The sequence below is a fragment of the Macrotis lagotis genome, chromosome 6, assembly GCF_037893015.1.
Source record: "Macrotis lagotis isolate mMagLag1 chromosome 6, bilby.v1.9.chrom.fasta, whole genome shotgun sequence".
Taxonomy (NCBI): Eukaryota; Metazoa; Chordata; class Mammalia; order Peramelemorphia; family Peramelidae; genus Macrotis; species Macrotis lagotis.
The window spans coordinates 221,551,683-221,570,619 of record NC_133663.1 but is presented as its reverse complement, the minus strand read 5'-3'; the positions used below and the strand labels follow the sequence as shown (position 1 = coordinate 221,570,619).

Below are 18,937 nucleotides of genomic sequence, written 5' to 3'. Positions count from 1 at the left end.
ACAAAAAAATCCATGACAAAAAAGGGAGATAGTAAGAAAACAGGTAGTTAGTTTGGTAAATTCAACTGACCTGAATGAATTTTATCTCCTGGTAATGAAAGAAATGCAGACATGATTGTAAAGTCACTAGGAATGATAATTGGAAGATAGAGGAAAAATAAGAGTGGTCCTGGAAAATGGGGAAAAGGCCAATATTGTCCCATTTTAGAAAAAGAAAAAAGAAAGGAAGAGTTTGAAAAATAGAGGCCAAGAAACTTCCCAGAAATATTCCAGATAAAAAATTAAAGCGCAATTATTCAATGTATGGAGAAAAAAATTATTACAAAGAAGCAGAATGATTTTTATTAAGAATAGGTTATGCCGGGCAATCAAAGATGGTGGGGTAAAGGCAGGAACTCACTTGAACTCTCCAAATTCCTCTCCAAGGTGTTTAAAATAATGCCTCAAATCAAATTCTGAAAGCAGCAGAACTAACAAAGTTTGGGTGAAACTATTTTCTAACCCAAGACAATGTGGATTGTTACCAGAAAAGATATTCCTACCCTTGTGGTTGGGCCTGGAGCACAATACAGCATAGCCCATGCCCTGGTAAGCTAATAGCAGGCTTTGGAGGTGATTGCAACAGAGGTAGCAACTACTTGGGGAATTCTCAGTCCAGAAGGTTGGATAACTGGTTAGAAGTAGATTATAGGGAACCCTGTGCTGATACTGAGTGCAGCACCCTCTTGCATTGCTCATATACAGTTCAGGACAAAATAGAGCACTCATGCACTAATGCTTGCAGCAGTAGGGGAAAATGGGCCCCTGATCATAGTTGCAGGGTGGAGAATAGTGCTTGTGGTTATTTAGAGAGTAAAACACCTTTTCTTAGATTATACCACCTTGGAAGAACAAAAACCTTCAAAAACTCAGAATTAGGTCTAAAAATAGCAGCAAGAGAAGCCTGAATTTTGAAACAGTGGCTGCTCCCCCCACCAGAAACTGAGCCCAAATTTTATGTAAAATTAAAAGTAAAAAACAGGCTGGAAAAATGAGGAAATAACATAAAAAAGAATTTGACCATTAAAAAATTATCATGGAAACAGAGAAGATCAAAACACAAAAAGAAGACATAAAATGTGTCAAAGAAAAATGTGAATTGAATACAAACCCAGCTTTTCTGAAAGGGGTCCAAAAGGACTTGCAAAAATCAAATAAGAGAAATAGAGAAAAAATTGGGAAAGGGAAGGATAATAATACAAGAAATTATTAAAGGAATCAATAGTAATATAAAAGAGGTATAAAAGTACTAAAGAAAATAACACCTTAAAAACAGATGAGATCAAATGTAAAAGAGGTTTAAAAATTCACTGATTAAAAAGAATTCAGAAGACTTGGACAAATGGAAAAAGAAGTATAAAAACTCACTGAAGAAAATCTTTCTTTAAAAGTTAGAATTGGGCAAATGGAATCTGAAGACTCCACAAGAGATAAAAAAGAAGGAAATATGAAATATCTTATTGTAAAAAACAACTGACCTGGAAAATAAATTGAAGATAGCATAACATTATTTGACTACCTGAAAGCCATGGCAAAAAAGCATAGAAAATAAGTTAGCAAAAACTACCCTTATATCAGAACCAGAGGATAAAATAGAAATCTTAAAATGAAACTACAAGATTAAGGAGAAATATTGCAAACATTAAGAAAGAAATAATTCAAATATAGTGGAGTCAAAGTCAGAATATCACCAAGGATTTGAAGGGTTTGCAATATGATATTCCAGAGCATAAAGGAGCTAGGATTGCAAAGCAAGAATCACCTACCCATCAAATATGAGAAGAATCCTTCAGTGGAAAAAAAGGGATATTCAATAAAATAGAGGACTTTTAAGCATTTTTTAAAAGACTAAAGCTGAATTGAAAATTTGACGTTCAAATATGACTCAAGAGAAACATAAAAAGTTAAACATGAAAGAGAAATCATAAAGGATTGGATAAGGTTAAATTATTTACATTCATTTATGGGAAGTTGATACTTCCCATAAACTCCCAAGAACTCTTCAGAAGTAGTATACATTGACAAAGGTTATGGAAGTGAGTTTACGCTAATGGAGTGATTTAAAAAAAACAGTGAAAGGATGAGAAGGAGGGATGCCCTGTGAGAAGAGGTAAGGGAGAGGTAGAATGGAGAAAATTATCTCACATAAAAGATGCATGAAAGGAAGAGTTTTTATAGTGAAGGGGAAGTTAGGGGTTGGCACTTAGTGACATACACATTCATTTGGGTATAGAAATCTATATTAGCCTACAGGAAAATAGAAGGGAAAAGATACAATGGAAGGGGACAAAAGTAATAGAAGAGAGGATAGATTAAGAGAGACAGTGATCAGAAGCAAAACAGACTTTTGAGGAGAGACAGGGCAAAGGAAATGCACAGTTATTAATTATTACTGCTACTACTATTACTACTATTATTAGATCTATTTTCAAAGAAAGAAAATGTATTCTAAAATATTTATAATAGCTCTCTTTGTGATGGTAAAGAGTCCATTAATTGGGAAACAGCTGAACAAGTTGTGGTATATAATTGTGATGGAATACAACTGTGCTATAAGTGGTGAACTCATTAATTATAGAAAAAACATGTACAGACTTGCATGAAATAATGAATAGTGAAATGAGTAGAACCAAGAGAACATTATATATAGTAACAACAATATTGTTTTTAGAATAATTTTGAGTGAATAAGTCATTTTAACTATTATAAGTACCCAAATGAACTACAAAATTATTTTAAGGAAGACACTACTTTTATCCACAGAAAGAAATGATAATAGATACATATATAGAATAAATTTACATCTTTACCTATATATGTAAATATTTGTGTGTAAATGGTGGCCATTTCTAGGGTGGGGGGAGGGAAGAAAAAAAGAAAAATAAGAAGCTTGCATGATAACTATTATTTACGTAAAAGGAAGAGAAAGTTAAATGTAATTGATTTACAATTTACTGTATAATATTTTTTCTTATTTTTTCTATATTATAGAAATACATTCAATACAAATTTAAAATTCATAACTTTGAATGTGAATGGAATGAACTCACTCATAAAATGGAAGTGAATAGCAGAATAGATTAAAAATCAGAATTCAACAATATAAGAAATAGGCCATGCCATATTTATCTATTTCCTTTTTTTTTGACAGGGACACTAAACTAGTTGATCAAAGGTAGACTGTAGATATGATTTATCTAGAATTTAGAAAAGTAATTGCTCAATTATCTCAAATTATTATTCTTGTGAAAAAGATGAAGTGATATGGACAGTTAGTTGATGCTACAGTTAGTTGTACTTAAAACATTGAATGATGGGATTCAAAGAGTATATTAATGATTTAATGTCAGCTTAACAGGAGATACCAGGCCTTCAAATATATGTTCTTGGACTTATACTAAGTAATTTTTGTAACTTGGTTATAGGAATAGATCTCATCACATGTGTAGATGAGACAAAGATGGGAGAGAGCTGAAATAATGGATGACAGAGCCAGGAATCAAAAGATAATGACTGAGAAATTAATCTAGTATGCTGAAACTCCATAGGGATAACTAAAATCTTATACCTAGTTTAATAAAAAATCTTCACAAATGTAGGATGAAGGAGGAATGGTTAGATAGTAATGCAGATAACCAGATAGATTCTGCCTACCTCTGTGCATACCTATGGACAACAGTTTGAAAAAGTTTTGATGAGTTTTAGTGGATTATAAGCTCTTTATGAATTAGCAATATATTGTGCTAATTAAAAAAAACTAACTTGATTTTGTACTATATCAAAAAAGTATAGTTTTTTTTTTGCAAGGCAAACAGGGTTAAGTGGTTTGCCCAAGGCCACATGGCTAGGTAATTATTAAGTGTCTGAGACTGGATTTGAACCCAGGTACTCCTGACTCCAGGGCCGGTGCTTTATCCACTGCGCCACCTAGATGCCCCACAAAAGTATAGTTTTTAAGAATAATGAAATGATATTCCCTGGTACTCTGGTATTATATTTAGTTCCGGACATCACAATTTAAGAATGACATCGATAAACTGGTGAGAATACAGAGGAGGGCAGCAGGGAAAGTCAAAGACCTTTAGTTCATGGTTTATGAGGATTGACTGATGACACTGTATTTTGTCCCCAGAGGGCAGAACCAGGAGCAATGTGTGTGGAAATTTAGACTCGATGCCAGAAAAACATACTTTCTAACAAATAGTTGTTTAAAAGTGCCACGGGCCACCTCATGAGTTGCCAAGTTATCCTTCACTGGAGGTCTTTAAGAGGAAGAAGCTAGATAACCACTTGTTGGATATGTTACATTGTGAATTACTTTTGGGTATGGGTTAGATCAAATGTCCAAGGAAGTGACTTTCAACTCTAAAATTCTGTGATTTTGGTAATTAGAATCATTAAACTCAAGAGTTATTTTGTATTTCCTGAAAATATGTCTCTGACACTAATGTACCAGTATCTAATAAGACCAGAGACATCTAGAGTAAATACAGTTATCCCTTCCACATTGTGACCTTCCCCATTGTGATTTTGATATGTCACAGATTAGCATAAAAAATTAAGTGGGAATATTTTTTGGAATTTGACTGAAGCAGCAGATGACATGTAAAAGTCAGCAGATGACACAGAGCCTGACCAAATACTTAACCCAGATTAAACAATAAGATACTATAAACACCCCCTAAAAGAAAAAGGAAAAAAGAACCCCAAACTTTTCTGCGTCAAAAATTGGATTTTTCCAGATTCCCTGGATAGAGAGGTTAAAGTGCCAGACATGTAGTCAGGAAGACTCATGTTCTTGAATTCAAATCTGATCCTACCTGCTTACTGTGTGACCCTAGGGAAGTCACTTAATCCTGTATGCTTCATTTGTAAAATTAGCTGGAAAAGAAAATGGCAAAACTACTCCACTATCTTTGCCAAGAAAATCTCAAATGAGGTCATGAGGTGTCAAATGAAAAATAGCAACAATCATGGACTAACATTGTCTTTTTGTATAATTGGGAAGAGAGGAGGTAATACATAGAGGAGAATGGGTAACACCTCTTTATTGAAAACATGACTGAGCCATGGGAAGAAGGGATAGTGATTCCTCTTTTTTGGCAGCAAGAAAGGGAGATGCAAGGGATTGCAGGAGTTATCTGTGAGGGAACTGGGGGGTGGGGATAGTATCTCACTGTTGAGGACATAGATAGGGAGGCATATGAACTCTCTCAAGTCATTGGAATACCATTTGGTACATTTTAGCACTAAATCACTAAATGATACCCTGAGGAACTGGAAAGAGCCATTGCAAAACTTGAAATTATTTTATTAGAGATATCTATCAACTCTTCTATGAGAATAAGTATATACAATAAGTATATGAGAATAAATAAAACCCATTGATTTTTTACCCCACTATTTCTAATTTCTGTAGTACCTGCTGAAAAGCATCAAAACTGATTGAAATCTTTTCTCTTAGCTTTCTTCTTCTTATTGGAATTAGTACTCATAAGCAATGGGATGACTGAATAAAAAAATAGATGAATAACAGAAATGAGAAATGCAGGAAATGAGGATAATCTACAAACTATATAGCAATGTTCCAAATAATTGAGAATTGACAATATACTTTCAAAAATTAAAAAAAAAGAGAGCATACAATGTGATTTAGATTTTTTTGTTCCCACCATTTTAGGATTCTAGATGAAATCATATTTTTTATTTTTCCTAAAGCATCTGTTTCTATTGTCATGATGTACTAACTCTCTTTCTGGGTCTTTGTTGTTTTTGTTGATTGGTAGCAATGAAAGCAGCTGTGCTCATTCAGAAATGGTACCGTTGTTACAAGGCTCGGTTAGAATTAAGGAGGCTCCAAGCCATGAACATCTTTGAGTCCATTGAGTATGCAGATGAACAAGATCAATTGCAGGTCTGTACATTTATCTAGTTTTTTTTTTTAAACTGGTTCTTTTATCTTCTTCCTTTCAAATGTTTCCTCATCATCTATCTTCTAAAAAATGAATTAGTCAACAAAACATATTTATTAATCTTCTATATACCTATGTGCTAGGTACTATTGAAGAACACATTGTAAAATTAAATATAGGTCAGAAAAACAATTTCATTTTAAATTGAGGTGAACTGACAAAGAACTACCTTTAATGCTTTTGGCAGATGGTTAAATAATATATATCCAGGCTGAACCTCAGCTTTTGTTGCATGACTCTAATGGTTGACATTAAAATCATATTCTCCTGTGACTCTCTCAGAATCAATCAAGGAGTTCACAGAATCATAGAATAATAGAGTTAAATAGATTTTTTTTAAAATGAGAAAACTAGCTAATGTTGCAATTTTGGTCCTAGATCTCCAGTGTTCGTATTGTGAGTTCTTTGTTGTACAAAGATAGTCAGGAATCAAAATCTTTTTTCAAGATTGGCTTTCTCATACTTAGGATTTGGGGGGAGTTACCCTATAGAAAAGTAGAAATAATGCTTTTGTTTTTTTACTAATAATATAAACTTAATCAATCCTTATTTAATTACTGATTTATTTAGAACTATCATACTTGACTCTATCTTGTTCACCCTTCCTCCCATATCTAATCAGTTAGTGAGTTTTGCTGATACTAACTCCATATCTTTCACATCTATCCTTTTCACACAGTTACCATTTTAATTTTGACTCATTACTTTTTGCATGAAATATTACATTATATTAATAGTTTCTCCACTTCTAGTCTCTCCTCTGTCCAGTCCCTCCACATCATGGAGGTGCCAAATTAAAATTTCTTAGCATAAATCTGATCATGTTGCTATCCTACTAGAAATTTAGTGGTTCCCTATTATTTTTAGACTCAAATACCAAATTTAAAGCCCTCTTAATATGGCTGTCATGTCCCTTTCATATTTATTACTTTTTGCACAGTCTCCACTTCAGTCTTCTTTCCATTCCTCATCATCAATTTAATACAGTCTCATTATCATCTGCCAGAATATTAAAATATAATAATCTATCCTTATTATAATAGCCTCCAAGTTTGTTTTTTCATCTCTACTCTCCTCTGCAAGGTTAATCTTATTTAGGTACAAATATGTGCCTGAAGGTGCTCAAAGCCCTTTACCTGAATCCATACTGCCCATGGAAGAGAGTTTAGCTTTCAAGGCTCTTTACGATCTAGTAAGACTCCATTTTCTAATATTTTAATAATAATAGTTGAAACTTATATAGCTCAATATTTCTACATGACACCTGATGAATATTTATTTATTTAGAGAAGTTGGACTTTTATCTTTAATAATAATATATTTTTAATGTTGGTTTCTGTTTATTACTATCTATATTTAATAATATATTAATTATTATCATAAACAATTCATAAGGACACATTGCTATGATAAGGCACCTACTTTTGGGAAAACCTTTCTCACTTACTGAGCTTCTTAGTGAACAGGTATTCTTTTAGACACTTTCTAGTTGTGCGACTCTGAACAAATCACTTAATTCAGTTTTAATTTCCTCATCTATAAAATGAAGTGAAGGAAAAGTCAAATCACTCCAGGATCTTTTCCAAGAAAATCCCCCAAAGAGTCAGTTTTGACTGAAACAGACGAGACTACAATAAAATCCTTCCATGTTGCCATAAGATTATAGTATCTTTTTAAAATGGTATATGTAATGGCATGGAGAGAAGTATTTGGTGGTTCTGATATTGTTCTGAGGACAGAACTTTGTTCTTTCTGAACTTTGCATTTTCCCTAGTAATACTTATCATACTATAATTTTTTAAAATTGCAAACTTTTAAATTGAAGCTGATTTAGAATGTGCTTTTAAAGACTTCCCCTTCTATACCTCCTTTTGCCCTCAAAGAAAAAATAAATTGAAAGACCTAATTGACGAAGGGTCTTCGTATTTTGTACCATGACATTTTTCCTTTTTTTCTTTTTTTTCCAGTTAGCCAGCTTTTTCTCCTTCATGCTGGAACATTATGGGCATGGCAAGAATTCAGGTAGGAAGAGAAGTTCAAAATAAATTTAAGAAATGACTTTGAAAGATAAATTGTTTGGTGAGACAAAATAAAAGACTGGAAAGAATATCCAGGAGACTACAATAAAGAGTTACAAATATTTTGTACCTTTAGATAACTATACTACTTCTACTACTGCTACTATTACTACTGCTATTCTTACTACTACTATCAACACCACCACCACATCCCCCCACTACTACTACTACTACTACTACTACTACTACTACTACTACTACTACTAGCATTCATATGTCTATGGTGGGATTTGAACTCAAATCTTCTGACTCTAGATTCAGCTCTCTTTCTACCATATCACCTAACTATGTAGGAAATCAGAGGAAAACCAAGTTATTATTATGAATTCATTAGGAATACCTATGATTTAAAAAATTCTACATATATAGAAATGCTAAAAAAGTAAAGAAATGAAACAAGTTGTGCTTATATAACAAAGAATGTGTTCAATGAAAAATATCAGTCTCATTGTGTTATAGAGCAAATATTGAATTATTGAACTTTTCAAGATTATCAAGATGTTATAATAATAATAGTAGTTAACCTTTTACACAACAATTTAATATTTACAAAATAGTTTTCCCAAAATAGTCCTGTGAAGTAATTAAGGAAGCATCATTATTCCTGTTTTATAAATGAGAGGATTCAAACATAGAGCTTAAATAATTGGTGAGGGGTTGCATATCTTTTTAACATCCAGCCCACACAGCTAGTGAATATCAGAGCCAAACAACAAACCCAAATTTCTCCTGACTAAGCTTACCAACTCTTTCTAGTTTATCACACTGCCTTTCCTTTACAACTTTACCTCCTACAGACAATAATGTTATGATTTGACTTTTTTTCTTTATTATTTTATTTTTTCCAGTTACATGCAAAGGTAGTTTTCAACATTCATACATTTGCAAATTTATGAGTTCTGCATTTTCTACCACTCTCTCTTCCCTCCCTCCTCCTCATGGCAGCAAACAAAATCTGGTAAAATTTATTCATACACAATCATGTTTAACATATTTTCATATTAGTCATTTGTGAAAGTGGAATTAAAATTAAAGGAAAATAAACCATGAGAAATAAAAAACATAAAAGAAATTTAAAAAAGTGAACAAAGTATGCTTTGTTCTGTATTCAGACTCCATAGTAGTTGTTGTTTGCTGAATGTAGATGGCATTTTCCATAATAGGTATCTCAGGATAAAGGAACTACAATCCATCATAGTTGATGATTTGACTTTTTTGAAGACGAACTGTTAATGGCATTGATGGTAAAGAAGGCAGCATCAAAAAAGGTCAGGCCCCTAATAGCTGGCCAACAAACAGTTAGAATCCAGAATCCCAGTATCTTGAAATGGTGCATGTATCAGGATGTGGAGAAATAATTTATTTTAGGTGAATCTTATTAAACACGGTGGTTTCATGTTTCTCTCTTTTTTCTATAGGTGCCTTTTTAACTCTAAGGTAATGGCAAGCCATAGATGGGGATTATTAATAATAAAAATAGCTAACATTTGCATAGTATATTAAGGTTTACAGGTTTGCATGATCTCATTTGATTACCATAACAACCCTGTGAGATAGATGTTAATATTGTCTCTCTTTAATAATAACAATGATGATTATAGCTCCTAGAAATACTACATTATTTGATTTGTACAATAACCTTGAGTAATTATCCTCATTTTATAGCTGAGGAAAGTGAAAAAGAAAGAGATTAAGTGACATATCCAGGGTCGTACATCTACAGAGTGTCTGAGGTTGGATATGAATGCAAGTTTTCCTGACTACAGATCCATTGCTCTTTCCACTAAGTCATCTAGCTGATATTTTACATGTTTTCAGGTTTCTAGCCTGGAACATTTTTCATAATATTCTTCTATTTTTTGAAGAGAATGGTGATAAGACCATGTATGGCAACTTGAGGTGTGGTGTTGGTGCAAGAAATATGGAGAGGAGAGATATTATTTATTCTTATTTATCCTCTACATGCTCATCAATTCTCAAAATCTTTCTTTTTTTTTAAAAAGGAAATTTAATCTAACAAAATAGTTCTCCAACAATAGTCCTGTGAAATAACTAATGTTAAGCATTATCAATTCTGTTTCATAAATGAGAGGATTCAAGCATAGAGATTAAATGACTAGTCTAGGATTGTACAATTTTTTAATATTCCTCTCCACACAGCTAGTGAATGTCAGAGCCAGAATACAGATCCAAATTTTTCTGGCTATAAATTTATTGCTCTTTGCACTATATTATGGATATTTCAAGAAAGGAATGAATGATTCTCCTCTCTGAAGCTCTTGTAACAACTCTCCCCAAGTCATGCAGGGTTATTATCATCATTTTCTCTACAAATCAGGAAAAATTTAGGCAAAATACTTCAGGCTGTAAAAAAATTATGTATGATTTCATTTCAACTTTATTCAGGGAGTTGAGATTAAAAGAGGTCAGGTAACTTGCCATGGTCAATACAAAATATAAATGTTGGAAAACTCATCATATGGAAATAGAATTTTAAATAAATTTGAAGGCCATCACTATATGCACTGCACCATCCTATCTTCATTATTCTCTAAGAATGTGTAACTATAAACAAATGAGAATCTAAATGCATTTTCTAGAAGGCAGTTTCCAGGCATAAAAGCACATTACTTTTTATCTGACTTCCCATTATTTACTCCATTCAGAATGTAATTTATGACATCCTTATAAGATAGATAAAAGCCCTACCAAGATTGATGGGAAGAGTAATGCTTTAATGATAATGATTTGAAACCTCTCTGCAACTTTCTTGACTAGATAAAGTGGTTAATGATCTATGGAAGATGTTTTTTTAATAGTGAATACTTCCTGAGACCAAATTTTATGGAGAGAGAAGGAAAAAACAAGCTTTTCTCATTCTGATTGTTGTAGATTAGACAATCATTTTCTTTTCCTGATCTTCAATAAAGTAACTTCTAAAATGAAATCTGAAATGTATCTATATTTTCTCTATCAATTGCCCATTAATTTCTTGTGGCCTATTCACCTGATAATGATAATTCAAATCTTTTAATTCCCACTATTAGGTATGTGTGTATATATATATATATATATATATATATATATATATATATATATATATATATATAAAATGAAACTGATAAATTTTTAATTACCCAAACTCTACTTAAAACTACCAATGACCTTTTCAGATCGATCAGATCTCAGAATTTAGACAATATCTGACTTCTTATGGTTTCTTATGGCAACTGACTTTCTTATGGATTAGTTACCTAATAATTAAGATTTTTTCTTTCTCATACTTCCATTTTTCAGAATTGAAATAAGGACTAAAGACCATGTTCTCTACATAAAGATTCTGGCTAAATTTAGGATCATTTATATGCTTTCCCATTGATGCTTACATGATTTTCCCCTTGGAGTTAACTTCTATAATGAAGTTGGACTTTGTGTTCATCAATGTTTTCTATTATCTTTTAAAAACTAAATCTTTCTTTGATGTGTTTTATTTTTATGTATTAATCACTAAACAATAACATTATTCTACTATTTTACATTTTTAATAAAAACAATAAAATGATATTAAAGCAAAATCATCCAGTATAGGCACCATAATTGACAACCTTCCAATAAAAAAACAAAGAAGCATTAGTCATGTAGAGCCAATATTGTCATTGTATTTTATCTGTACTATTCTTTCAATTCACCTTCATTTATACCACTGTAGCTGCATAATGAACTTTTGTGAAAATCTAGAGAAGGGAGGGTATTTAGGAGATATTGAATTTTTTTCCTTATTAGCTTTGTATGTAAAGCATGCTTGATTAGCAACATTGGCTTAATTAAAATATTTATTTTCCTCTCAAAATTGTTTCCTGTTTATTACTGAGAATTATGGGACTAAGTGGATTAGATTAGCTGTCATAATCTTGTTTGAAGATAATATATCAGATTTTATGTTTTTATAGATGAATTACTATTGTATTGGAAAAACATTGTCCAAAGTTCAAAGTTTACACTTCTCATCTCAGCTAAGCATTTCTTAAATGTGTATCATTAGTTACAAGAAAGATTAAAAAAGGGAGGATGAATAGCTCTGGACTGAAAAAACATCATTACTCCTGAAAAATATTGGAACCGAGATAATATAGCAGTTTTTCTTCCATCTTGTGCTTAGATGCCAAGTTCTGCTCACTCTAGATCCTGGTAACAATTATCAGATACTTATCCTTCTGTCAAGTAATTTAGTACCGGGCTCTCAGTTTTCATCTCCATCCCAAATCCTGCCTTATGCTAAGGGAATTCAATATATAAGATAATTTTTCCTCAGGTACCCTAGCCATCCACTTCTTCAAATATCTCAACTCTCATTATCTACTTCTCCAATCTCCCTTAGCATCTAGAAGGATGTCACATTCTTAATTAATCCATCACCCACAGTACTTTACTTCCATATCAAGAATTCTGATTTTTCTTTATCCAATCATTGCCTCCTATCATTTTCTATCATCTCTCCTACTCCATCCTCACTGTAACATCTAGACTCTCCATCTGTAACACTTTCCTAGTTGCTCTGGCTTCACTTTCATATCTTCTCAGTCTTGATCCTATATTTAACCAATTAAACATTACACTATCCTCTACAAGGAAACTTTTTTTTTCTTCTCTAATTGATTACACTGTCTCCATAGTTACTATTCTGAAGCTTTAGTTCTTCTTAGGACTCCCACATACCATTCACTTTCCTCAACCTTTTAGGAATTTATCTCCGACTTCACTGTGAAACTAGAGCCCACTTTATTAGAGCTCCCTATTCTCCCCTTTCTATATCGCAAAATCTAGCAAAATCTATTCTCTGCTTTAATCTCTAGTCTCTGATGTAACAACTTTTCATCAAGTTTACCCCCACAATAATATCCTTAATCCTATCTTCTCTTGTTTTCTGCAGATTGCTCTAACAATTATCTCTCCCCTTCTCTCTCTTTCTCTCTTCCTTTCAAATATTCAGTCTCTCCCTAGCTCCTTCCCTGCTGCTTATAAATATGCCCAGGTCTTCCTATCCTTAAAACATCCTTCATTTGCTCCTACCATCCCCATATGCTTTTTAAGCTATGGATTTCTCTGCCAAGGTCAAATTCCTAGAAAAATTTGTCTATTCTGACTTTCTTTTTACAACCCTTAACCTCTTTTAATCTAGCTTGAATCTCATCACTTAACTGAACACACTCTCTTCAACAATCTCAACAATCTCTTGTTTGGTAAATCTGATGATCTTTTATCTCAATTGTTATTCTTGTTATTTATGGGATCAGAAGTCTAGCAAATATGGTTTTCAGACCTGACCAGAGAGCATCAAAACAGAGGAAAAAAGCAATATCCCAAATGAACACTGATGCTAATATTTAAATAAAATATTAGCAAAGTGGCTATAACAATATATCACAACGATTACCCCTTATGACCACATAAAATTCACACCATAGAGTTGGATAAATATTTAGTAAAAATGAAGTTTTTAATTGATGAATAATTATATCAATAATAACCACAAAATTATATGGTTATATCATATATAGAAAAAAGTTTTGATAAAATACATAACCCATTTATGCTACAACACTAGAAAAATAGGAATTAATGAACCTTTCCTTAAAATAATAAGTAGCATTTGTCTAAAATCCATGGTCAGCATTATATATAAAGGAAATAAGCTGGGAATAAAGAAAAGATGCTCATTGTCACCATTACTATTTGATAGAGTTCTAGAAACGTTAACTCCTAACAGTAAGAAAGAAATCGAAGGAATAAACAAAGAAGAAACAAAATTATCTCTTTGTGTAGATTATATGATGTTTAGATATGCTTAAAAAACTCTGGAATCTAGATTATAGAGAATTAACTAATAATTTAACTGAAATAATGTCATCAAAGTTGCAGAATATAAAATAAATCCACACAATTTCATTACCAACAAAATCCAAGAGGAAGAAATAGAAAGAGAAGTTCTATTTAAAATAACTACAGAATGCAAAAAACCCACTTGAAAATCAACCTCCCAAGATATCCACAAGAACTTAAAAATATAAATGCAAAACATTTCATGAAAATAAAGACATACCTCAATAATTAACTATTAATTGTTCATGAATAGGTTGAACCAATATAATAAATCTTACCATATTACTTAAGTTATTTTACCTAATTAGTACCCTTACAATTAAACTACCAAAGGATTAGTTTATAGACTTAGGAAAATAATAGCAAAATTCACCAGGAGGAAAAGAAAGGCCAAGAATACAAAGGAAAATAATGAATAAAGGAGGAAAGAAATGGACCCAGTCATTCTAAAGGTCAAACTATGTTATATAGCAGCAATAATCAAAATTACTTAATAGTCATTAAAAAATAAAGAAGTTGATCAATGGAACAAGTTGGTATACAACATACTGAAGCAAACATAGTAGCTAAGTGTTAGACATACCCAAGGTCTTCCTACCCTCCAATCCCCCAAGTAGGGAATAAAGACTCTTTGAAAACACAATAATCTTCTGGGAAAACTTGGCAATATTTTTAAAGAAATTAGGATTAGACTAACATTTCATATCATAGACCAAGATAAACTTCAAATGTATAATTTAGGATATATCAGATGTTATATCATAACAAATTAGAGGAGGAAGGAACTACCTTTAAGATCTATGGATAATAGAAGAGTTCATACCCAAGTAAGTACTAGAATTGGATGCTGAGTGCAGAAGCAGAACCAGGAGTACATTATATACATTAACAGCAATGTTATGAGATGATCAACTATGATGGATATAGCTCCTCTCAGCAGTTCAGTCCTAAGAGACCTATTATGGAAAATGACATTCATATCCAGAGAATAATCTATGAAGTCTGAATGCAGAGAAAAGGATATTTGTTTACTTTTTAAAACTTCTTTTATGTTTTTTCTTTCTTTCTCATGGTTTATTTCCCATTAATTTTAATTCTTTTTTTCATAACATGACTTATATGGAAATATACTAAACATGATTATACATGTACAACCTTATTAGATTGTTCACTACCATGATTTGGGGAGGAGGAAGGAAAAATGGTAGAAAAACATGGAACTCAAAAGCTTGAAGAAGGATAAACCTTGAAAGCTATCTCTATAATATAATTGGAAAAATAAATAAAATAAAAAAAAGAGAATCAGAGAAGATAAAAGGGAAAATTTGGATTATGTAAAATTAAAACATTTTCTTCACAAATCCAAAGCAGCTAAAATCAGATGGGAAACTGTTAAACTGGGGATAATCAGTTGCCAAATCCTTCTATTTCTACCTTCATTACATCTTTTCCTTTCTCTCCATTCTCACAGCTACTGTTATAGTCCAAGTCTTCAATTCTCACCTTGATTTTTGCAATAGCTTTCATATTTATTTTCTTGTCTCATTATTTCCCTATGCCAGTCCAGCTGCCAAAGTGATTCTCCTTAAGTGAACTTTTCTACTCAAGTCCACTGCCTCTATTGCTTCTATGATAAAATATAAATAAATTCTTTTGTTTGGCTTTTTAAAAGCCCTTCAGAACCTTGATCCAATCTATCTTTTTAGATTCTTTAGACATTAATCTCATTCCTACCCTCTCTGATGAAGCCAAATTGTTCTCTCTGTTCTACCTCCATGCTTTTGCACTGGCCACCCTAAAAGTCTGGAATGTCCTCCCTTTTTACTACCATTCAAGCCACAGCCCCCAAAGCTCATTCTCCCTCTTTCAAACTATCTTGTATGTGTTGACTTATATTTATATTTATTCTCATCACATTAATTCTACATATATTTATATTAAAATATTATTAAATATTCTATTATACTGATATAATATATAAATATATAATTTATATACTTATATAATATAATATCTCCCTCATTAGAATGTAACCGCTTTGTGAGTAGGGATTATTTTTTAAAATTGACATTCCTAGTGTCTTGTATAATGCCTAACTCTTATTTGATACTTGTTGAATAATTCATTGATTTAAATAAACATGCTTAAGAAAAGCAAATCAATACACTTCATAGTATCATTATTCTTCACCTGCAAAGTAGGTGTTGTAGCTATTATTCTCACTTTACAGATAAGAAGCTCAGACTCAAATATCTTATCACATAATCTTACAAAGGACATGATTTTATTTCACCTTGTACCTGAATAACAATCTCTTTTACAACTATCTAACAAATGGATAAATTCAGCCTTTCTTATAAGACTTCCAATAGAGAAGGGGATGAAGGAAGGACTTACATATCTCTGAAGCCTATTATCCTTGCAGATAACTTTAATTTTAAGAAAATTTCCCTTGCCTAAATTTGCCTCTTTGCAACTGTCATTCATTGCTTCTACTCTTTCCTTTGGTACTAATGGAAGAAATTGAATACCTTTTACTTGTCGTTCAAATACTTGAAGACATTTCTCATATCCCCCCCTTAAATATTCTCTTTTTTAGACTAAACAATTCAATTCAACCAGTATTTTAAGCACTACTTTGTGACTGGCATTGTGCCAGACTGTGGGGATATAAAATCAAAAATGAAATTATTGCTCCCCTCAAGAACCTTGATGCTATTGGGGAAAAAAGCAAAACAACATGCACACATAGAAATTAAACACACACACACACACACACACACACACACACACACACAGTCTCTTTAGTTGAGACCTGAGATTTCTTTGATTCCCAATAGAAATTTTTTCCTACCAATGATGGCTGACAAATGTTTTACAAACTTATCTTGTTTGACATATTTGGGTCATTGAAAAGTAAAGTGACTTGTCCAGAATCATACCACCAATATGTCTCAGAGAACAACTATATGGTTTTAACTTTGAAGTCCATTCTCTAGTCACTATACTATGCCAATTCAAGACATAATGCACATGACATAAATACAAAAGAACAGGGGGTGGTAATGGTGTATCCTTAACAAGTGGGGGCATTAGGAAGGCTTCTGTTTTCTTTTTTCTCTTAATAATCAGGATTTTAAAAAATTAATCTGTCCCTCCCACTATTTTTCCTCTAATGAGGAAATAAAAAACAAAACAAAACAAATTGCTCTCTCTAGTTATAGAATTCATCAAAAACAAATCCCCAGGACTTCTGATCAAGATGGTGGAGAGACAGGCACAGTGCTAAAGTCTCCTGATCTTCCCTCAAATATAATATAACACAAATCTCTTAACAGAAATCTGATCTACAAAACCCAGAAAGAGAAACTAGGAGAAGATCTACCTCAAGGTTTGTCCTCCTGGATCGAGGGTGAGCCAGGTGCAGAGGACAAATTCTGCCAGGAGCACAGGACAGGGTCAGAGCCTGAGAACTCAACTAGCCTGATCTTTGGGGTGAGCAAGATCCTGAGACCTTGAAAGTGTGACCAGCTTGATAGGCGATAGGGTGGGTTAGAGTCTGAGAGCTTGACTAGCCTGATAAGTGGAGCTGACCAGAGCCTGAAAACTTAAAAGTGGGGCAAACTTGATGGACCAAGGGGACGTGGGCCAACTAGGGAGAAGAGGCATTGGTTATGGCACTGATGGTCAGGAGCTTGCTGGCAGAGCTGGAGGGAGAGTTCCAGTGTGGGAGAGCTGTACCATACCTTCTTTTCAGCTGAAGCCTCTTTCTGGAACAAACACAATTACAGCTTACTTCTGCCCCAGGTGTAGGTGTGAGCAGCAGACCTCCCCCAGCTGTGAATAGGGAGAGCAATTACCTTGCCCCCAAGGCAAAACCTACCATTCGTCAAAAATAAAAATAAATAAAAGCACAAGGTCTTAGGAAAATGAAGAAATGTCAGTGAAAAGGAAGTTCCATAGAAAAATTTTATATTTATATTTATATATATAAGAACTGGTCTCCGGCACAGAAAGACTTCCTTGAAGAAATCAGGAAGGAGTTTAAAATCAATCTGAGGGGCGGCTAGGTGTTGCAGTGGAGCACTGGCCCTGGAGTCAGTAGTACCTGAATTCAAATCCAGCCTCAGACACTTAATAATTACCTAGCTGTGTGGCCTTGGGCAAGCCACTTAACCCCATTTGCCTTGCAAAAAAATCAATTGGAAAATTTGGGAGAGACAATTAACACCTTGTAACAAGAAAACAAATCCTTGGAAAATACAATTGAACAAATACAAAAAGAAAATAATTCTCTCAAAACCTCAATTGGTCAAATGGAAAACTCTTTCAAAAATAGAATTGATAAATCAGAATAGGAGTCTGTGGAAACTAATGACTTTATGAGGCAGCAAAACCCCCAAAATTGAAAAAATAGAAGGAAATGTAAAATACCTCTTCAGGAAAACCACTGATCTTGAGAACTGATAGAGAAGGGACAACTTGAGGATTATAGGTCTTCCAGAAAAATTGAAGAGAAAAAAAAAAGCCTGGACTTAATATTATAGAATTTAGTGATGGAAAACTTCCCTGATATCATGGAACCAAAGGGCAAAATCATTATTGAAAGAATACATTGATCCCCTCCTGAAAGAGATCCTAAAATGAAAACACCAAGGAATGTTGTGGCCAAATTCCAGAACTGTCAGATAAAAGAGAAATCCAGCAAGCAGCCAGAAAGAAACAATTTAGATACCAAGGAGCCACAGTAAGGATTACACAGGACCTGGCTGCATCAACATTAAGGGATGGAAGGGTCTGGAATGATATATTCTGAAGAGCAAGGGAGCTTGGAATACAGCCAAGAATCCGCTACCCAGCAAAGCTTAGCCTTCTCTTCCAGGGGAAAAGATAGAAATTTAGTGAAATAGGAGACTTCCAACATTTCCTGATGGAAACACCAGAGCTTAATAGAAAATTTGGACATCA

General features: G+C 33.0%; 1 protein-coding gene across 4 annotated transcripts in view; it reads left to right on the top strand.

Moving 5' to 3' along the window:
* Nucleotides 1-18,937, top strand: part of PPEF1 (protein phosphatase with EF-hand domain 1) — a 216,405-nt gene that overhangs the window by 73,710 nt on the left and 123,758 nt on the right. For 3 of the 4 annotated variants that reach the window (XM_074192696.1, XM_074192697.1, XM_074192695.1), the window contains 2 exons: nucleotides 5,826-5,953; nucleotides 7,979-8,033. In XM_074192696.1, the coding sequence (XP_074048797.1) occupies nucleotides 5,826-5,953; nucleotides 7,979-8,033 (183 nt within the window). Of the gene's footprint in view, nucleotides 1-5,825; nucleotides 5,954-7,978; nucleotides 8,034-18,937 lie in introns of those variants that run through there. The other variant, XM_074192698.1, reaches the window with a different exon arrangement.